The 23,226-nt window shown below is 40.0% G+C and overlaps 1 protein-coding gene across 6 annotated transcripts in view; it reads left to right on the forward strand.

Annotated features, from left to right (window-relative positions):
* Positions 1 to 19,286, forward strand: part of ANKRD44 (ankyrin repeat domain 44) — a 165,073-nt gene extending 145,787 nt beyond the window's left edge. For 4 of the 6 annotated variants that reach the window (XM_063116221.1, XM_063116223.1, XM_063116222.1 and 1 more), the window contains 6 exons: positions 869 to 952; positions 2,326 to 2,471; positions 4,596 to 4,678; positions 6,332 to 6,414; positions 6,662 to 6,753; positions 12,459 to 13,347. In XM_063116221.1, the coding sequence (XP_062972291.1) occupies positions 869 to 952; positions 2,326 to 2,471; positions 4,596 to 4,678; positions 6,332 to 6,414; positions 6,662 to 6,753; positions 12,459 to 12,727 (757 nt within the window). In that variant the 3' untranslated portion in view covers positions 12,728 to 13,347. Of the gene's footprint in view, positions 1 to 868; positions 953 to 2,325; positions 2,472 to 4,595; positions 4,679 to 6,331; positions 6,415 to 6,661; positions 6,754 to 12,458; positions 13,348 to 13,928 lie in introns of those variants that run through there. The other 2 variants (XM_063116225.1, XM_063116226.1) reach the window with 1 other exon arrangement.
* Positions 19,287 to 23,226: the final 3,940 nt, after the last annotated feature.

The following is a 23,226-nucleotide window of genomic DNA, read 5'->3' on the forward strand; positions in this document are numbered from 1 at the left end:
TCACTCGTTTCATTGAGACATTTAGGAATAAATAGTGACAGTGCTGCCCTGCAGCAGCTCCTCACACTGCAAATGTAAAGCTGAGTTAGGACATTACAGAGTAATCCTCACAGATAAGATGTTTATCGCCTTGCACGTGAAATAAATGCCTCTCTATGATGTCAGTTCACACATTTCAGTTCATGGTGTGTGTGTGTGTGTGTGTGAAGTGAATGTTCATAGAGCAGATGTGGGCAATTTATGGGCCTCCAACAGTTTTGGCCTACAGCTCCCACCAGAGTTTCGGCCTACAGCTCCCACCAGAGTTTCGGCCTACAGCTCCCACCGAGTTTCGGCCTACAGCCCCCACCAGAGTTTCGGCCTACAGCTCCTTAGCCAGTGATGAGACATGACAGGAGTTGTAGGCCAAAACATCTGGAGGGCCACAAGTTTCCCAAAAAGGGAAGTGGGATTGTGCTACTGATCCCTCCCTTGCCCTATATTTGTTCATCATAACTTGTGAAAGAGCTGTCATGGTATAGCTTGTATGCATCAGCAGACCCAACCGCATCCCCCCCTTCTGCACATGTTTTACTGTACACTCATGTAAGTAATCAAGAGATGTATATGCAAACCAGCTTAATCTGCAATTTGAATAGTTTATGTGTTTGCATATTGCAGCCCATGCTATGGAGAGAGCAATCTGTTAATCCAAGCTGCCAAAGATCTGGCCCTAGGTATTATGGCAAAGGCTTTTTGAGTCAGAAGTACAAACCATGGGGAGAGGATAGTTAAATATGATACAAAATGAATGGAATAAATTATGTTTATTAAAGGAAGAATTAGAAGGATAATTTCAATGTGTACGATTCTTTTTTTTTTTTAACAGAATCAACGATCACGAAAATTGTGCATCACTACTCATTGGGACCATTGGTGCTGGCATTGTCAATTGTAAAGATGAAAAGGGAAGGTAAGAATTGCTAGGATAAAGAGGTGTTTTTTGGGTTTTGTTTACATCAAACAAGTTAAAAATGATATACATCCAATTGGTGTCCCTCCACTGAAGGAAGGCTCTTTGATCCAGCAGAGGCTTTCTTCGGAAGAATGCAGAGGGAGGCAATTTTTGTTGATTTCCCCATGCCACCAAAAGGTCCTACAACCGTCTAGAGCAAATGGTGGGTGCTGGGGACTGCAGGAAGAGGGAGGAATCCCTGGAAAGTGTCTCCTCATTCACTGATAGTAGTAACATCTGCCAGATGCTTCCAGCAGCGAAAGCCCACTGATTGGATACAGGCTGATAGGTGTGAAATATGGAATCCATTAACTCTTTAAAAAGATGGGTTAATGGCTTTCTCAGAGGATTACTGCTGAACACAATTAAAAAATACTATGTTTACTTCGATAATAAAGAAATCTTCACTACTTTTTCTTTAGTTAGTTTATTCAAGGCTGAAGACTGTTCTCCCTAATTATATATGAGGAACACTGCAATCTTATGCTCCCACAGTGACAGCTGTTGCTGCGCCAAGGTTTATTCTAGCATAATATAGTTGAGATCCCATACTCCCCCAGAAGCCTAGTGCTTCCTTGGCTCATCAGATGCCTGTCATGTGTAGCCTACCTCCTTCTCCTGTCACCCAAATAGGGCCTACCTAATATCAAAAGCCTTACTATTTTTACAATACACTAGATAGCAAATAAAGCCCTAGTTACTAGGGCCTAGTAAATAAACTCAAATGTCATAAACTCTTGTTTTGTACAAGTGGCTGCACACCGATGCCTCACAACTTAGAATCATGGGCCTCTTAACAAATATAAACTGCTTTAAATGTCATAATATTTCGCAGGAATAGTGCCAGTGTTGAAATGCCCAGAGCGATGACTCTAGCTAGTATGGAATGTTAATGAGGAGGCAAGATCGAAATTGTTCCCAACATCTCATTATCTTTTAAAGTGTCTTTAGAGTTTATCATCTGATGCTTCCTTTTTTATGTTTTCAATTGAGCTGCTGCTAAAGAATTCCATGTGACAAATTTGTGTTCAAGTAGATTAAATTAAAATTATGGGGAATACTCCCATGTCAGCCTGCCCAACCATCCTAAGAGACCCTGCTAAGAGTGCCCCAATCTTCTGAGGTGAAGTGGCTGGCAACATGGAGCAGGGCTTTCTCCATTGTGGTTCCTCACTTTTGGAAACTCTCTACCCATTTGAGTTTTTTGAGCCTCACTGCTTTTAGGCAATGGTTAATTACCTACGGTATGTATTCTCTCTACCATTTGATGCAATCTGATTTTATTGCTGTTGAGTCTGAGAAAGCTCTAACTGTGCTGTGTTTCCTCATAGAACACCACTACATGCAGCAGCTTTTGCTGATCACGTGGAATGCTTGCAGCTTCTCTTAAACCACAATGCACAAGTAAATGCTGCAGATAATTCAGGGAAAACACCACTTACGATGGCTGCTGAAAAAGGTCATGTAGGGGCTGTAGGTAGGTGGTTGGGTTTTTTTGTGGGGGGGGGAACTGGTAAAAGTTAATACCTTTGTGCAAGTCTACAGATATTCTACATATCTATTTGGCAAGAGGAAGCAATCTTCATACTATTAAAATTGTTCCTGTTTGTGACATTTACAGGTCTTTCAAAACTCACTTCTAAGCACTTCTGTGCTATGTCTTTCAGTAGGTTGACGTATAGTTGTATAGCCTTGCTGGTTTTAGAATATGTGAGATACAAAACACAAATGGCAATATCCTGCTTGTGGAAGGTTTTGCGTTGCACTGAGCTCCTTCATTTGGCAGTGGGAGAAGAGCTAGCATTCAGCCATGCAAACTTGCTACAGTTTAGTAGCTTAGATGAATAATGGTCTACTCCAGTCTTGTAATTGCTGCCCCAAGTGTAGTTTCTCTGGCGGTTCTTCAAAGAATGCCGCAAGAAGCATAGTACCAAACTACTAAATGAATAACCGTGTTTAAGCGTGTCCCACTGTAACTGCTATTGGACTGGATGGAGTCCAGTCCTTGGATGGAGTTGCGCTCCCCCTGAAAGATCAGGTCTATAATTTTGGGGTGCAATTACATGTGGTCTATGTGAGTTAAATCATATAGAGTTAAACCACTAGTGTGACGTAACATTCTGCCTTTCTCTTTTCCCCTGCAGCCCTCTGTGCTGCCCCAAAATCTGCTCCTGGGTGTTTCCCAGCCCCCCATAGTGTACTGGGGGGTGGGGTTGCAGTGGAAAATGGAAAGGATTTGCCTCCTAGTTCTGCTGATGGAGCTGCTTCCATCAGTGGAAAGGCACCATTGGATACAATCTGTAACACAAAGTACCTTTCATCATCTCAAGGTGATAGCCTGGCCACAGTTATCTGCGCACTGGTGATATAGAGTACTTCCATATGCTATATGTGGGGAGCCTTTGAAATTACTGTTAGTACAAAATACAACAACACATTTATTAACTGGAGCTGGGCGTATGGAATACAATCCTCACCAGTTTGCAAATACTTTTACACTAGCTTTTGGTCCATTTCTGAGCACAATTCAAACAAAGTACTGATTTTGATCAATAAAGGCCTATACAGCTTACAACCACCTTTTCCCACATGAACTTACCTGGGTGCTACCATTGGTTTTTGAGGCCCCGCTCCACCTTCCGAAGTAAGGGTGGTGACCAGTGACTGCACCTTCTCTGTTGTGGCATTTCACCTCTGGAATTTCCTTCCCAGGGATGTTCATCTGGTACTATCTCTGTTTTTGTTTTGGTGCAAAGTGAAAACCTTTATTTGCCCTGGCCTTTTAGGTGTTTTGTAGCAAATCTATACACATGTTTACTGGATATTATTGTTGTTGTTGTCTCTCTTTTCTTGCTCTGGGCGATTTTTCTAGATGGCCATGATGGGCTTTGCCAAGTCATGCTATTATTAGCATTATTTTACACTTTTGTTGTTCCCCATAATTGAAGCTCTTTGGGTGGTTTACAGATTAAAAACATTAAAAACAAAATATGCAAAATCTAAAACCATATAAAAAAAACCAGACAGTATACACAGAGACAACATACATTTAAAAACAACTTTGAGCAATCCGCCAAAGCATGAAACAAATCCGGGATTGATTAAAACTCATCAGGTGCTGCCAAATGCCTGGGAAAAATAAAAGTCTTCACTTGGAATAGGTACCCAGAGGGGAGGACCTTAGATGTTGAGTGCAGTGTACAGGTAGGTTCATGTCAGGAGACATGCTCCGTCAGGTATTGCAGTCCTGAGCCATGTAAGGCTTTGTATAGGTGTTAAAACCAGCACTTTGAATTGGGCTCAGAAACATACAGGCAGCCAATACAAGTGGGCCAGAAATATGTCCCACTATGGGCATAGCTAGTGTGTTTATGATTATAATCTTAAAGTGTAGTTGCTTTTTGCTGTGGTATTTTATTCAGTTCTGCTGTGATCTATTGTATCATATTGTAGTGCTTATTGTTTTGATTTAAGAGTTGCTAATAAACATCTTAAATAAATCCTGTGGGCTTCTATGGAAATTATGTTAATAGAGATGGAAGAAAATTAACAGGTATTGCAGAGGTAATCTTATAGCATAATTTGTTTCTCTGTATCTCAGATTTTTTGGTGAACAGCGCCAAGGCCGATCTAACTTTGAAGGATAAGGACTTGAATACATCCTTGCACTTGGCTAGCAGTAAAGTATGTTTAAAAACATTTGTGTGTATATATGTATGCATGTTCATGTATGCAAAAAGGAATATGAAAGAAATATTAGTAGTTGTACCAGAGACAAATATTAAATGGGGCTTTTTATGCAATGGAGACATAATACAAACTGTGTGAATTTGCAGTCAGCCTTTTTCTGAAAACACTTTGTGCAAACTTTTGGGAGCCAATAGAATTCTAAGCTGACTCAAGCTAGTAATAATATTAAAGCTTTAGTACTTAGTATTATGCATAATGGATTATGATAAAACATGACTTAGGCAGGGGGGAGAATAACAGCGGTGTACATTTTTAAATAAGAAAAAGAAACCCAAAACAGCCCTCCCCAAACAATGCTTTTGTTCTCCTTTGCCTCCCTCATTCTCAAGGAAAAATTCATTTTAATTTGTCACTGAAAAGTTGACCTTTTCTAATTTATTTATATGCAAGATGTTATGCAATGGAAGGGCTGGATATAAAATAGGCTTGGGGTGAATTATTAAGCCCATAGTTTTCTATTGGTTCCAGGAGGTGCCAATGGTGGCAGAAATGCCCAGTGCTGCTGTGGGTGGCATTCACCCTGGGGTACCTTGGGGCAGCAATTTCATGCCTTCATGCCTTCTAGTTCAGGGCACCCATGGCTGTAAGTACCTAATGATTACTGTAGTCACTGCCATATGACCACATATCTTGGCTGGCTGAAAGATCTGGCATTCCAATCAACCTGTGAGCTCAATGGTGAGGGTTGGCTTAGGAAGCAAAGAAGGTTGGTGTGGGGAATGGCCAGCTTATGCTACTCTGTCCTGGGGTAAAACCTCAGTGCTTGCTGGGCCCATGGGTGGCTGTCACTGACTGTGCCCACCCCCTGACCCCAATACAGTGTGGTAGCCTTCACTGGGGAGAAAGCAGTAGGCTAATGGTTAGCATGCATGCAGTTGCTATAGGCTACATAGGATAGGCAAAGAAGTCAGTTGGTCCTTCAGTACTTTTGGCAAATCTGGAATGTTTCTTCCATTGGTGGAGTCCTATTTGTCTACATTCTCACCCACCCCATCCACACGCACACACTCAGAAATGCAGGGCTATTTGCACATAGAGAGGGGCACACTATTAGGATACAGAGTAACATTGCATATATTAATAGATAAGGATCAGACGTTTTCTTTCTCTCATCCTAATACATAGATTTTCTACATGAGACATTTATCATGCATCCATCATTCCCTAGCCATGGTTGTTTATAGGTTCTTTAGATGAGGCATGGCCCTCTCTATAGTTTTGCTTCTGTGCCTAACCAGTACTTTCAGAGAGTTTTTTAAGAGCAGGGAAAATGCAGCATTAAATTGTGAAAGTGAAAGGAAGTGTGATTTCTTCTTGTGTATTTGCACTATTGCGCTATGCCACAGTGCCATCTGGAGGTTATGTAGCGGAAAATGCCTTGTGTAGTGATCGGTTCTCAATTCTACAATGAAACCGAAAGTATATACAGGGGATTAATAACCTTGTGTAGAAAAGCTCATAGTCCTCCAGTTCCTATATGCAGAACACTCTTCTTTTGCTCATATTATTAATAATTAGCCATGAACAGATTACAAAAAACCAAACTGCAATAGCACATTCAACATATGAATGTATTATGTATTCCAGGGACATGAAAAATGTGCCTTGTTGATACTTGAGAAGATACAAGAACAGAGCCTTATTAATGCAAAAAACAATGCATTACAGACGTAAGTATAACCTAATGAAAATTTACTGTGCACTAATAGTAACATTTAATGTTATTAAAGTCTCACATAATGTGTAAAATATGGCATTCGCTTCTTTCTTTTTTTAAAAAAAAGTGAGTTGAATTTTTTCAAAGATGTTTTTATAGCAACTTGTACTCTGAGCACTTGAACTTTCTCTGCATTATATACTGGTAAACCTTTTGAAATATGCACAATGGTACTTGAATATAGATGTTATGTTTTCTAGACCTCTTCATATTGCTGCACAGAATGGCTTGAAGATGGTCGTTGAGGAGTTACTAGCAAAAGGGGCATGTGTACGAGCAGTAGATGAAAACGGTAATAATAATAATAATAATAATAATAATAATAATAATAATAATAATAATAAATTTATTTATTTGTTACCCGCTTCTCCCTCTGGATTGAGGTGGGGTACAACACATAAGTGAAGGGATTCATACTGCCATTCAGGAACAATAACTGTCAGTCATTATTCAGTGTATATCTGTATTTCTAAAGTACACATAAGTTGGTTAATTAGTATGTGAATTGAAAAAAGATGTTCATTGTGCAATTTCTTAAACAACGAAAGTGATCTATTATATCATGTTCTATTTAACATATATACAATACATCAATCTTATTTTTTGTTTGTTTTGCAAGCATTATTGGCAACTAGTTATTATTTAATGTCATAAAGATTCAAATTTCCTAGCTGTATAAAAGGCATTAGGAAATCTTAACTTCTTATATTGAACAGTGCTGTGTTTTAAATATATCATTAAAGCATGCTCAGGAGGGAAAAACCTCTCCAACATGAATTTAACCATGTCACATTCATTCTGAGATCATACTGTCTCCAGTATATGAGGCAAGTTACTGCCACTCTGTGGCCATACATGCATGAAACATTACGTAATTATAAATGTTCAAATAACACTTCCATTGAAAATCTCTTTCATTTCCCATCTCTGAATATTATTAAGGAAAATTGAATTCTGTTCCACCTTTTGCTTTGAACATGTGGTACATGTATTCAAAGCTTAATTTCAAATAAAATACAAGGTATTGAAGGCTTTTTTCTTCATTAAAAAATAACTTGTGTAAAAGCCTAGCCTCCACCAGGCACGTAGCATGATGACGTGTTCTACTAAGGAAGTGGGCTTCTGTGCAGCAGCGGCTTGATTTCTTTACAAGATAAAAAATGAAGTTTTTAAAAATAAAACAAGAGCCCTCATCATCTAGTATTTTATTTGCAACTAAGGCATAATCCTACCCTCAGCCTCCCAGGAAAGATCTTTAGAATGCTGGACTCCCTGAACAAGGAATTAGTCGTCAGGGGGCATTTTCATCCCACCTCATTTGAAAAAAAGCTCAGCTATTTATTTATTTATTTATTTATTTAATTAATTAATTAATTAATTGACTTGGCAGTCTATGGAGTGAACAGTACATAGGGAGCAATTTGGAGATTGCATCTTTGAATCATGTTTAGTGCCAAGTCTATCTTCTGTACTACCCCAAAGATTGGAAGAGCAGGTACCTGAAAGAAGGCAGGGCCCAGCTTCTGGTCTCGTTTTCTCCATCTTCTTCAGGAGGTTTTGAATGTTTGCCTCCTAAATAAATTAGTCATCTTACCTAAGTCTTCGGTTCCACCTCCCCTTCCACAATGAGATATCCAGGAGCAGAAACTCTCTCCTTCATAGGTATGAAGAATTCTTGGCTTTTCCTCTGCCAACACTGGTAGCTTAGCTTGCCCTCTCAACAGCCTCCCACATTATGGTTTTTTTTTCCATTTTGCCCCCAGAGTGTATTTAACACTTAATTCGTTAATATTTTATTTATTTAAAACATTTGTATCCCGCCCTATATCATTAGGATCTCAGGGCGGCGTACAGATAAAAGCATACAGTATAAAACTATAAATATACACAGCTAAAAACAAATTAAACTGTGAACCAAGTTAAAACAATATATAATTTAAAAGCAGTTAAAACAGTTAAAACAATGTGCCGTCTTAGTGAATTTAACCATTAAAGGCTTTGTTAAAAAGCCATGATTTTACTTGGTGTCGAAATGAAATCAATGTTGGCACCAGTCGGGCCTCCAAAGGGAAGGCATATAAAAGACTTCAACATTTAAAATTGATATGTTTCTTTATTCTTGCTTAATGAAATCAAATTTAAGGGTAATCACAGGTTCTTAGTTTTATGAAATCGCTGATGGCTATTTCAGTTCCAAAAATATTTTGGAACTGCTGTTTTTTTTTTAAAAAAGAGCAGATTAACTGAGCTGTACAGTAGCACCAAGAATGTATCAACATATAAGGAGCATTATAATGATGTCATAAATATGTCAGTATTGTTACAGACACCTTACTGTAGCTGGTATACGAATGTACTTTTGTTATGTTGATGCTACTGACTGCTAGTTCATGGGTTTGCTGTTAGGAAGTACTGAAGAATCTTGCTGACAGAATGCTTCATCCAATATCCAGCTTCTCATGAAGACTGCACCAATCTGCAGGACTTAGGAAAAAAAACCTTCAGGTCAATAGCAACTTTTCCAGAGCATTGTCTACAATTCCAGCCTCCCACTAAGGAGAGTGAAGTGGCTGCCTCAGGTAGCATGGGGGGATGGGGGTCAGCTTTAACAGCCCCTCCCAGCCATTCCCATCCTCCTGAGCTGGTGCTCCAGCGAGAGCAGTGCTTGTTGTTGCTGGCCTGGGATGATGTCTATCTTTTCCACCTAAGTGTTCTACTCTTCAACTCCTAAACTAGCCTGTCTCCCTGAGGTGAAGTGAAGAAAATTGTCCCATCACCAGTCTTAAATTAAAGTTCAGCTGCCTCTCCAGTTGGCTTTTGGATTTGAAGTGGGGACAAGCTGCCTCCTTGTCCTTTGCCTTGGGCTGGCCCTGCTTAGTTCTATATATATATATTTTGCACACATCTAAACATTGCCTTTTAACTAGAATGGAATTGTAATGCTTGCATGGCACCTGTATTGCTGCAAATGTGTTCTGAGATCTGTTTTATCAGTGCAAACAAAACCCCACTAATTAATATCTCAAAACTTATATACGCAGAGAAGGGTCTCCAAAGATGACCTTAGGCAGGTACATATGGGAAGAGATCTTTCTTTAGATACTCTATGGCCCCAAGTTGTTATAGGGTTTTAAAGGTCAACACCAACCTTTTGAATTGGGCCTGAAAATGGACTTGGGAGCCCGTGCAGCTGATGAAGCACTGGTGTCACATGATCCAGTCTTAGTGAGTAAAAGTAGGCCGTAGCTAGACCTAAGGTTTATCCCAGGATCATCCTGGGTTTGTTCCTGCCTGAGCGCTGGATGCCCTGTGTGGCACTTAGATGAACAGGTTTGACCCCAGGACAATCCTGGGATAAACCTTAGGTCTAGCTACGGCCGTAGTCTCAGCTAGTAAAAGTAAATCCACATATGCCAAAGTTTATCCCACCTACCCCAGAGCAGTAAGCTATTGAAGGTTATTATCTTGCAAGCTGCACTATCTTAGGGTGACCATGTGACCATATGAAAAGGAGGACAGGGCTCCTGTATCTTTAACGGTTGCATAGAAAAGGGAATTTCAGCAGGTGTCATTTGTATATATGGAGAATCTGGTGAAATTTCCTCTTCATCACAACAGTTAAAGCTGCAGGAGCTATACTAGAGTGACCAGATTTAAAAGAGGGCACGGCACCTGCAGCTTTAACTTTTGTGATGAAGAGGAAATTTCACCAGGTTCTCCATATATAGAAATGACACCTGTAGAAATTCCCTTTTCAATACAACTGTTAAAGATACAGGAGCCCTGTCCTACTTTTCATATGGTCACCCTACACTATCTGAATTATATAAATGGCACACTGCAGCAAAGGAATAGGTTGTATATCTTTTAACTGTGTAATTATCTGTGATGGCACCCACCAGCCCATGGAATAATCTCCCCTCTGCAGTACATCAGGCCTTAACGCTGGTGTGTTTTAGGCGTTTACTGAAAGCATATCTTTTTACTTTGGCTTTCCCTCAGCCATGAACTATCTTTGAATCGATCTCTGATACTGTACTATTACGAATTTATTGTACGTTTATTGTTTTATGGTGGTGATGTAAACTGCTTCAGGATTTGTGCAAATGAGAAGTGGTATTTCTAATAACTTAACAAATATATCGCTTTCTTTGTTGCAGTGTGTCATTCATAGTTTAGATATAATCAGATCAGGCCCTAATATGAATTTAAAATTAAACTCAAAATTCTTCATTGAACTAGAGATTTGAATTGACTTTATCATCAATATGTAGAGTGTATGTGTGTGTGATATATGCACGCACACGCACACAAAATAGTGGTTTGGGAGCCTCTGGCTGGATTCCATCCCTCCATTCCTTCCTGTGCAGCCCACTGAAGTTCAGCCAAGCCCCCTGCTCCTCCGTGACGCCATGCCTCCTTAAAAAAGGTAGTGGAGAGGAAATCTGGCTCCACCAGGAACTGCTACCACAAGGCACCAGGAGGGCCTTGAAGTGACACTTCTTGAACACTTCCATCGCCCTTCACCTTTCCCCACAGGAAAGGTGAAGGTGAGGAAAGCCTGCTCCCTAGGGAGCTACGACCTCCTGGCAGTAGGCACTCCTGACAGAGCAATGCCTTCTTTATTGCTGATTGTTCAGCAGGGAAGAGGGATCTCACAGCTTTTCTGTGCTGCATGCTGAGAAAGGGGTTCTTCTTCTCGCCTTCTGGCCTAGGAATAATGTGATCTGCCTATAGAGAAAGATATTGCTCCCTTTCTCCATGGCCAAATCTCATCATTTCTGCTTTGCAGAGAGGAAAGGAGTGCCCTTCTCACTGCACAGCACAGGTACCATAACCTGGCCATGGAGAAAGATATCGTTCTCTTTTTCACTGGCTAGATCCCATCGTTTCTGTGCTGCACGGTGAGAAGGGGTGGGTGGGACTCCCTCTTCCAGGCTGCCTAGGAAACCGCTGAATGAAAGTAAAAAGGCAGCTGTTCTGTTGGCAGCTCCGGGGACCTTGAAGTGGTGGCTGCTCCACCAGCAGGCTTCCCTCAACCCGAACCTTTCCTGTTGGGAGCTCCTTTTTCACTACACAGAGCAGAAGTCAAGTGTGTGTGTATGTGAGAATGTGTTTGGGTATGTATATGTTTTAGCCCAGCCCACTTTTTGTTTTAGCCTCACCCGCTGCTGGAATGCATCCCAACTGCTGTCCCCTGAGGAAATGCGGCCCTGATGGGGTGGGGAATTTACCCAACCCTGATATGCAATTAAAATCTTCTTGTTGTACAGAGACAGATTAGTTTGGTGAAAAATACACAGCTCTAGTTATGATTAAGTATTTGGATTCTGTGTAATGGCCTACATTTTTCACTTCGGTAAGGCCTTTATTAGACTTACTGTATATTGCAATAAATATTGCAAACTTCCTAAATAAAAATATTGTTTGCTTAATGGCAAGATAAATATTGTAGAATCATCCATTCATTATTAATTTTTAGTCATTTTAGCCAGATTACTTAATATGTGAAAGTATTTTTCTATAAAGATAAAAATGTATGTTTCTAAAATGTTAGGTATTTTTTTCTTAAATATTGTACATTTACTTTTGAATGAAAGTCATTGTTCTCAGAATGAGAGTTACTCATATGATATGAACTGAGGCAAAAGATGTCTTGGTTCATAAAGTTCTTTTAAAATCATATTGTCCTTGTGGAATGTTGTTTACTTGTGTTTATTTTATTTTGTGGAGGCTGTAAGTTGCCTGCTGCTTTTTTGGGTTTTTTTCCCTATTTCTTTTTAAAAATAGTGCTTGTTATGATCATATTAGCTTTGTGAATTGTGTACTTTTCCAGCATGCCTAATTTGAAAAAGTAACACTGCCTTGCCTGCTGTGATTGTGACTAAACATACATCTCCAGGCTATGGATTCATCTAGAGATGTATCTGAGGAATGCTCAGATCTCTTCCTCGTACCCCTAGTACTAACCATTGCTTTGTCTGCATTTGTGCCCAGGTCATACGCCAGCCCTGGCTTGCGCTCCTAACAAAGACGTGGCTGACTGCCTGGCACTCATTTTGGCCACCATGATGCCTTTTTCTCCTTCCAGTACAATGACGGCTCTCAACTTGGTTTCTTTAAAAAAAGACAATTTGAGCAGGACTCATCTCTGCAATAGCTCCAATATGAGTAGCACCATTAACTCCTATAGTAAGCCCCTAAGTAATGATGTAGAAGCAGAAAATGGATATAATGAAAATGATTCTGATTCTGAAACATTTTGACTTTAGCATTCAACGCTCCTTCCTTGGTTCCATTTGGATTTAAGTTGGCATTTCCATTCAAAAGACCTGTATCCCAGAGTTACAGTTAACCTTCACTTATGTCTGGAATGAGTACAGTTAGACCATGAAAGTCTTACAGTTGCAGCTAAATAGAGCCTTTCAGGAAAGTAGAGGGTTTTGTTTTCTTTTTTTGGGGTGAGAATGCATTCTTGTTAATGTTCTGCTACTTCCAGCTCTGTTATGCTTTTCATAGGCCCTAAGGGCTCCTATGGAAGATTCTACCTCCTATTTTATGCAGAAAGCGAAAGCTGCCTTTTTCTGTTTTGACAGCACAAGTAAACAGGGAACTGTTGTGTATATATTAATGGTAGTTATAGTATACTGTTGATATGAAGACATTTTTCCAGTACAGTGTTTGTAGTTCATAGCAAGAAACAACTCTCTTCACTTTTGTCTGTTTTATAGTCTCAGTTTTTAGATAGCTTTGTTATACAAACCAAAGGTAAAGCCACAGATGTTTTTATTTTATTTTATTTTTAGGAACTGCCAGTATCATCACCACTTTCTATGGAAATCTAAATCCTACATGTATTAAGCACTTAAATACACAAAAGGCACTTTTAAAAAACATTAGCCACACTTTCCTTTACAATTTGAAAATGTTTAGGATCAAATGTTGCTTGCCTCAGTCACAACATATCCAATTGCAGCAAAGAGATTATTGGTAAGGCAGATTTGATTTGCCTTACTGTTTTATTATTTGGCACAAATTTGCATGGTTTATTTGCACTCCACAGTTAAAGGTCCCTAGAAACATGCGTCACTTGTGCTGTCAGGCGAAGATCCTGTTCTAAGAAAAATCAGCTATAAATTGATAATGCACCTAAACATTTGATATTTGCCAATTTGAATATATTTTTAATGTTATTTTAAGATTTCTAAACTGTAATGTGGTTTTTATCTTGAGCATTGTCTGGTTTTAAAATTCTGCAACATCTGAGCTATATCAAATTGCTATTCTCTGTAATTACTATTACTGCGCTAAGATACACACAGCAGATAAAACCAAAACATACAAAATGGAAAAGCCAAGCAATCATCATGAAGTACATAAGGGAATTATGATATACTAAAAAGGCCTGCTGGCATCAGCTTACTTATTAAACATCTGCATTATGAATATCTACTCCTTCTGCCAAAGCTTCTAGGTCAAATGGACCCTGTTCCTCGCCTGAAAAAGATGTACAGAAAGAAGAATGAGACTCTTAAAATACAAAGAACTAACCAGCTATACCATGAGGACCAAAAGGCTTCAGTATCTTAAATGGGAAGACTTTATTATTTTTTTAATAATGCAAGTAACTTTTCTAATCACAAATGCACACAAAGTGTTTTCCGTAATTAAGAGTCTTGGCTGTATTGTACACTTAAAGACACAAATTTCTAGTAGATACTTTGACATTTGTAACTGATGATGATGTGTTGATCACAGTTTATTTTTCCAGACTAGATAATGTTCATACTTTTAATGTAAAATGTGTTTATATTTATTTGAAATGAAACAAGTGCCCAGAAAAAAATGACCATGGTTTGTTCTCCTTTTAAAGTTCCTTTATGTCTTTATTAGCTAGGAATTTAGGCAAGCCTAGTATGCTGAGTTTGATAGAAAGAATGGGCACATGATGAAGCTACTGTTTATTGGTTCTTATACAGCAAGCTGGGAGTAATGTAAAAGCAAAACTGTGTTCATACCCAGTTTGGCATGGGAAGTGGTGGTGTTTGCTTCATGATTTTATGGCATTTGTTGCTAGCAGGGCTGACCCTATCATTAGACAAAGTGAGGCAACTGCCTCAGGCGGGAGATGTTTGGGGGAAGCAGTAGTAGTTACCTGTCCATTCTTACTGAGACCCCAGTCACTTCCTCTGTTAGAGGACAAAGTTGTTTGTGTCACATGCCCTGTCCCGCATGCCATAAACTAGCCATTGCTCTCAGGTCCGGTGGAGGTGCGCACTGTGCAGTCATCAGCATTGAAGTAAAAGTGCAGTCCAGTTTGTTTCTTTACATGGAAGGGTGGTGGTGGGAACTTTGTTCTTTGCATCAGGTAGCAAAATATCTTGGCCCAGCCCTGGTTGCCAGAGCAGAGGAGAACAGATAGAAAAAGTCCATGGTGAATTTATTCCCTCAGTAAAGAAATTATGTTCCACATTTCATAGTACAAACCAAAGGGAGGAGACAGAAGGGAACTACCATTACTCTCTCATTGAAGCAAGATATATAGCTCTCCTCACCCAAAAGATAAAAACAAAGTAAGTTTCAACCTGAGACTGCATTTTCATCCAACAACATAGATGTATATATTGACCCTGGGTGCACTTTTCATTGCAGACTTTACACAGAAGTAGACCTAAAATATGGTTCTAGGAGATTGTCACTTACATGGTAGTAAACAATGTCCCCAAATAGCAGCCACAAAAAGCTCCTGGAATTAAAAAAAAAATGTCTGCCAAAACCCAACTGAATCCTTGGTTCTGGAATATTTTTTGTCATAGCCAATGAGACGTGATAAGGTAAAAAGTTTCCAGAAAATACCGGTCCAGGGAGGCAGATTTGAGTATTCATATGGATTTACTTTTCTGAAAACCAAAAAAGCCTGGAACAAAAAATATCCCAAGGCATCTATTGATTTTTTATCATTGGGATGCCAATGATCTCAGTCAACATTAATGTATTAGGATCAAAACATGTCTAAAAAATGCCCCATGATACAAGTAGACAGAATGAAGGGCACATCTTCTGTAACTACAAATGTGGATTTGTTTGGCGGATGTTATATTACCCCAAGATGCATTTGAACGTGGCTTGGGATAGTAAATTACCTCTCAAACCACTTGTATCAGTTTCTTTGGTTTTGTTCCATGAAAGTTTTTCACGTCACATTTTGCACTCTGGTAGGGATACTGAAGTACAAAATAAATGGGGACCACTTTAGTTGTTAAGGCTCCATGTGTCTATAAATTGCCACTATCAGCTTTAACACAGAGACATGGTTCGCTCGTAATGGAAATCTGGGGTTAATAAACTCACAAACTGCAAAATCCAGCATGAGCAAATGAGCTACTGTGGCACGCTCATCATTACCACATTTAATTAACAACCTACAATTGCTCCGTAAGTAGGTTATTAGCATTACATCCAGTCCCAGACCCTGGGTTGTTTAGTGGTTAAATAACTCAACCTATGATTTGTTACTGGATTAACTCTGAGTTGTTTAACCCCTAAACAACCCAGAGGGTCTCATTTTGGACATTTCATTAACAACCAATGCAGGGGGTGATTGAAGGTTGTTAACTGAAAGTGCAAGTGACAATTTGTGCCGGAGGCAGCACACTCACTCATTCCTGCTAGATTTCAGCAATTTGTGGGTTAACCTACAACTGCAGTTGCATGCTAACCAGGTCACACAAAAATGGTGACTGGGATTCTTATGTTTTTTTGTGGGGTTCCCCCCCCCCCTGTTTTTTTGTTTGTTTATACTCCAGCACATTTCCTTGGCTAGGGAAAGTACTGGAGTCTGGTTTCCACTAAGGTCTTGAGAAAATGGGCATAGGCTGCAGAGTGCTCCATAAAACTCAATGTTAGACTCTGCAATGAATCCATGGCCAGAGCTAGACCTAAGGTTTAACCCAGGATCATCCTGGGTTCATCCCTGCCTGAGCACTGGATGCCCTGTGTGGCACTTAGATGAACAGGTTTGACCCCAGGACAATCCTGGGATAAACCTTAGGTCTAGCTACGGCCCATGACTGCAAGATGCAATCACCAGCTCATCAAGCATCCAGAAGTTCAAATGCCAGGTTTTATTGAGCACAACAGCCCAAGCCTGCTATTCTCGAAACATGAACATGAGGAGGTTGTGTTTTAAATCCTGTTTGAGAGGGAAGGGGGGTAATGCTCTAATTTTGCATGCTAAAGTCTGTGTTGTCTAGAAGGATTGAGAATTACTACATCAGATCCTGCAGCAGGCACACCAAAGGGACATGCATAGTTTGGGAGATTACTTATCAGCTACTGACAATATTTCATAAATAAAAGTCTGAAAATTCCCATTTTAATAAAAAAAGCAAACTTAGATGTTTTAGTCTTGTGAGGACGTCTAAAATACCTATAATTATAATAATATACACAATCCTGTATCAGCATAAGGTCTGAGAGGAAGAAAAATGGCCAAGGAAGAAACATCAAAATGACTGCCAGTAAGAGTTAAACAATCATGTTATTCCCATCTACTGTACTTTGCTGAGCTATTGTGGATCAGATTGGTGGGAATTATAAAATTGAAGGGCTCTCTCCCCCGACTCCAAATCCTTGAAATCGAAATGGAAAACCTTTACTGACTTTAATGATTCATATATTTTCCTCCCTTCAGCTGCAATGTGAAATCTTAGCATCTAAATCATAGGTTTTCCCTGTTAGTACTGTAACTTTTTATAACTGAAGCAGGCATTTTAAAATATTACTGAACAGCACTTGAAATGAGGGAGAAACATTGGTTCTATGTAGAATTGAGAAGAAACCCCTAATTTCTTTTTAGTTCTGGGCTGATCATTATTTAAAGAAGCATGGGATTTCTTTACAGCAGAGAGAGAAGGTGAAATACAAGTGACTCTTCACCTACAGGGCAGAAGTGCCCTCTCTCCTGCACCTCCAAAATCTGCTCCAGAGGAGGACCTTTGAGCAGATTTGGAAGTTAAAGAGAATAGGAGAGGAAGTCCCATTGCACTTGCATAAATCCATTTGTGCGAAGCTGGTTGTTACCCACAGTAATCTTGTTACTCTATAACATCCTTCCCCAACCTGGTGCCAATAGCCATGCTGGCTACATCTACAGAGCACCAGGTTGCATAAGGCTGTTCTATAGTGATTTCTTAAACTAATATATTCTTCAACATATTAGTTGGACGTACTTAACAGGATTGCCTTTCTTCAAGGCTGGAATCCTCTGCACCACTATATAGAAGTAAGTTCCACGGAACTAAGTGGAACTTACTTCCATGTTCACACTTTTAGGATTGGGCTGCATAGTGTGTCATGCCTTTTCCCCCCTGTCCCTAATCCAAACATATTAGAAAGCCAATGTTTTGAATTACGCCCTCACAATATTTTTGATAGTGTGTAATTTGAGTATAAAAGAACAGTGCAATCCACAATCATTAAAAATAAATAAGATATTTGCAATCTATTTAAGTGGGGTATGAATTTCACTCTAATTGTTCTCTTCTCTAAATGGCAATACTGTTTTGTAGCAGACAAGGAACTGTACTTAAACTATAGTAAATATCAGGTTTGGTCTTGTTTGGATTCTCCCCCCCCCCCCCCCCCCGTCAGGGGCTAAGCACTCTGTCTGCGCCACTGAAATCAGTGGGATTTGCTTTCAAGTAAATGTGTTTAGGACTGAGAAGCATGACCTGGATCGTGAGTAGTAATGCATGTACCCTGTCTCTACACCCACATTTCTGCATTAACTAGTATTTAATTCTTGTGAAACTTCAACTGCAGGGTTATAATGCATGACACTTACCGCTTGCTGGTCTCTATTGTTTCAATTGTAAGATGAAATAGCTCAGGGGATTTCTGTTTGTCACTACTAAAATGGCACCATGTTACGTTTTGGTACTTTTTGCAGCAAACATCTGCTGTCCTTAACTATGAATTATGACAAATGCTTAAAACTCAATTTCTTGTCTACTCTGTTTAGAAACTTGACAATGTATCTGGGTTTCATCATATAAGAAACTTTTAGAGTGCCTTTTTATATTTGTGTATGCTGGGTATGTATTGTGAATATATCTTTCTTTCATTTGAGTGATACTGAAGCAATATAATACCGATACTTTTTCATTTCAAATCTTAATTTGAATGTCGTTTTTTCTTTTTAAAAATCTACTTGTGTTAACATGAAAAATTAATATGCTAAATTTGTATAGGAATTGTGCATAACTTTTTGAAGTGCTGCAAACACTTTCTTATTACACAAAGCAAACCTTAGGTCAGTGTTATTGGGAAGGGTGTTTTAAAATGGTGACAATCTTGAGTGTGTATGAAATACAATTATATGTGTTTGTAATGCAGTGATATACATATTAAAAAGCCAATATCTAATGTTTTTTTTTTGTAGTTTTGTCTTCATATTTTATGCTTTTAGCATGTGCAATATATCTTTACAAACCATGGTGATATGAATCTGGTGACAGTGTTACATTTTGTATGAAATATTTGTAATAAACAATACGAAATATTGTTGAATGGTTTCAGTGAGTTTGTTGCTAATTTTTCAAAATGTAAATGGAACTTTAATGACTTACAAAGGAGTTAAATAACCTGGTTGTACAAAATGGGTATAACAGATTAATTTGGACCCTGAACTTATTCAAGCACAGTTTAATATCTTTTTCAACTACTGAATGCTGTATTAATTGTAATGGATTAACTGCAAATAAATATTGAAATGCATTCAGGTGCATATTTTTACAAATAAACGGTACAAATCTTGCAGCAAAACCTGAGTGTGTTTGTCCATACTTCTCCATGTTTTCAAGGTTTTGTACACATGCACACATTGGGCCCATTCAGACGACACCGAGGACTCTGTGATTAGCTTAACTGTGCTTCTCTGTGGTTAGCACTAATCACAGGCAGAATGGTCGGACATGACATTGTTAACCCTATCGGGTTCACAGCTTCCTTAACCACACGCTAACCACAATCCTGTTAGATGAGCACCTGAGTCCTCTGAATGTTCCACCCCATATCCTTGCAGTCCTTGGACTAACTGTGCAGTCACTGCGAATTGCGTGCAAAGGATTCCGAAGTTTTCCATCTTATAATCTGCTTTTATTGTGAAGTACTCTAAAGTTTTCCAGTTTATAATCTGCTTTGACTGTGAAGTACTCCCATGCATCCTGCTTTAATTGTGCAAAAGACCCAACCTATTTTGGTACTACTTTTGGAGTGAATCATTTGTTGTTTTCCGAGCAGCCACTGGGGGCGCAGGAGCAGGATTTGATATGCTTAAAGAAAAATTAAACAAATGCTTACATTTGTGTAAATTTTAAGATAAAGACATCAAAATTGGCACAGTAATAGATATTAAGGAGAGCTTTAAGCATACCAAATTTGAATTAGATTGATTCATCTGTTGATTTTTTTATGATTTTTCACATTTCCCTCCTTAAACCCATTTCCTGGTATGCAAAAGATCTTAGGAGCGCTGCCACCCAGGGTGTGATTTAGCTAGCAACAACAACGACAGCTAAACACTGTAGGGGATAATTTGAGGGAAACACGTACGTGGGATGAAGCTAAATGAGAGCCAGCAGTTGTGCCCGCCATTTTAGTTTCATCTCTACAGTCAGCAGCCATTATTTGTACAAAGCGGCCCTTGAAGCTAGTGATTCCAGTGTTATGCAGCTCAAATGCCGTTCAGGATTATTGATCCCCCACCCTTGCCAGCAGATTTATTTACACGGAAAGTGTGGTGATGCCATCCCGCTGTCGCCGCCATTTTGGTAGGGTTGGCTGCTCTGATATATGTGGTCGGACATTTTGCGGTAGTGCCACTGCAGCAATGTGGAGCAGTGAGCAAGCCTGCAGGCTAGAGTGGCCCAGGTGATTAGGGCTGCTCTATACTGCTAGCTCTATGATTTTGCCCCCTTAACCACTGGTGTGTCACCAAAGGTAGTGCTGCTAACCCCGCCTTATAACAGGGTTAGTAAGCTGACCATAATGTGGTAAGCAGGGGCACCAGGTTAAGAAAAACGCACTGGACATGACAACGTCATAGCCAAACGCCCTTAACGGTGTGGTCTGAACGGGCCCATTATAAAATGCAAAATAGTAGAACATTAATCATTAATCTTCATGCTTAAAGTTTGCTGAATGATTTATAAAACGCATGATAAAAACAGTCAAAATGTATAACAGCACAATTAAATAGAAATAACTATTATATGATTTTGATGATTAAGCTATTGTTAGCATTATTTATGGCATTAAAAACAAAAATCAGTAAAAAATTAAATTCACATTATCATGTCAACTGCACAACATCCATAATAATGATAATCATAATAAATTAGCAATCTCAGAACTATCAAATCTATCTGGAAACACTCTAAATCTTCTGTCCTGGAAAAAAATGTCTGTTCAACACATACTGGCCCTGCCACTTCTGCGGCAAATACATATGCAAAACTTCATCCAGCTCCTTTACAATCTTCCTACCCTCTCAGCACACATTTCACTCCAGTTTTATCAAATAATCCAATTGCCTCCCTGGCCGGTTTCTTGCTTCTCCTGGATTTAAAGAAAGGTTTGTGGTTTGACTTAATGGGATATATGCAATATTATATGAGCGGAAGCACACTTATGGAGCATACATAAAGGTTATGATATGTGAACTAGCACTTGTTCATCATGTAGACACAGGAGCCTGGCGGTAATATCTATTGCATCAATTTCTGCTTCTGCTTTTCCAAACTGCGGCAGGAATCACAGCCGAGAAGGAGGACACTTACCAGCAAGTCACCAAGTCATCTAGCTGCTATAGAGAAGCAATGTGTTCTCTCTGTCCTTTGTGCATCAACTTTGCTTTTGGTATTTATCATTGTAACTTATGAATGACAAAGCTTTATAGACAGGGACAGGGCTGGCCCTAGGACAAATAGCACCCTTGGCGAGGAGTGCCTTTGCAGGGCCACCCAGAGGATATAAGATCTGGTGAAAGTGTGATGCCCATCAAGAACAATACTGCTCCAAACTTTGATCACACTCTGCCACCTTGCTACAGTTTGCACAAGCCAAAGTTAGAAAAGCCATGTTTTGAGAAGTGGCAATGCACTATGCAACACAGCAGCGCTATCACAGGTTTTACTTATTAGTAGTTCCTCTCTTTAGGTAAGCACTCTTCCTTTTAGACTATTATTTTTATGTTTAAAAATAATAAAGAAACGTTATAAATAAAAAGGTATCCAGCTGACCTCTTACAGCTTATGGCTTATTATTGTTATGCTTATAGTGTTTATCGTATTTGAAGTGCTCAGTGCTTGGTAACATCTCCAAGTAAAGCTGTGATCCACTGGTTTTTACCTAGTGCAAATGACATGAAAGTGGAAATGAAAAAAGAAATACTTTTACAGACAGGTTACAGGCACTTGCGTTTTGCCGCTCTAGCCCATTACAGGCCGCACATTTTAAAAAAAATACAGCCACTGAGCTCAGCTGGGCACCCCAGGTGACTGCCCAACTGCTGATTAATTCTTAAAAAACTAAACTTTATGCTGCACGTCAGTAGTGGGAAGGTAGAGAGAGGGCCTTCATTGGGTGTGACACTTGTTCTAAGGAGTAGGCCTAGACCAGCCTACTCCAACCTTGTGTGCCCTTTAGATGTTTTCGACTTCAACTCCCATAAGCCCTACACAGCATAGCTAATGGTCAGGATCTCTAGGAAATGCGATCCAAAGCATCTGGAGGGTATAAAGTTGTCCAACCCTGCCTCTAGGATTTGAAGATTTGCCAAGTTTCTTCATTCGACTCCCCCGCATAAAACAAAAGAAAAGAAAAAAAGATGACTTTTAAAACAGGACAGTGGTAGTTTGAAATTTCCCGACTTTTCTTGCTAGTGTTTTTAATGTTCGTGCCCATTTTTAATGACTTGTCCTTTGCTTCGGGTGTACCCTAGTAGATGCACTCTGCAGTTGTAGTTTCTCTTATTTTCCTCACTAATGAGTAACTGCAGATAATTCCCACTTGTTAGCGACTGGGGAGTAAGCATTACATCCTTGCCGCTCGTTTTCAGACATTAAGCACCTCATACTATTGAACGTCTGAATGCGAAAGGCGCCGCAGCGGGCTTTCGCTCCGTGGCGGACAGCGCTCACGCTCTAGCCCAGCCTTCCTCAACCTGGGGTGCTCCAGAGGTGTTGGACTACAACTCCCAGAATGCCCCAGCCAGGTGCTGGGGCATTCTGGGAGATGCAGTCCAACACCTCTGGAGCGCCCCAGGTTGAGGAAGGCTGCTCTAGCCAGACTGACCTTCCTAATATGGCGGAATATAAGCATTTCCCTTTAAATCCTGGCCCTCCCAACAAGGCGTATTCCCTCTCCCGTCAAGCTCTATTTTCCCGCCAAAATGGCGCCACCCCCCCATCCCGAAATGGCGGCTGGGTTCAGAGCTCTTCCGACCTTCCACATATGGCGAAAGCCTGCGTTTTCCCGCCAGCCTCCGTGCCTATTAGTTTTTGAAGCTGACTCCGCCCCTTGCCCCTCCCCTCGTCAAGCCCCCTTGGCTCGGCGCTCCGCCTTCTCCTACCCGCCCGCTTTGGTGTTTGTGTGTTGCCGATGAGGGACTCTGAGGAGAACCTGGCAGAGCTCGGGCAGGCAGAGGCTTCCGCGGCGTGGCTGAGGGCGGCATGGGGCGGACGGGGAAGGTCTCCGGGGCCGC

Source organism: Elgaria multicarinata, chromosome 2 (assembly GCF_023053635.1).
Source record: "Elgaria multicarinata webbii isolate HBS135686 ecotype San Diego chromosome 2, rElgMul1.1.pri, whole genome shotgun sequence".
NCBI classification, from domain to species: Eukaryota; Metazoa; Chordata; class Lepidosauria; order Squamata; family Anguidae; genus Elgaria; species Elgaria multicarinata.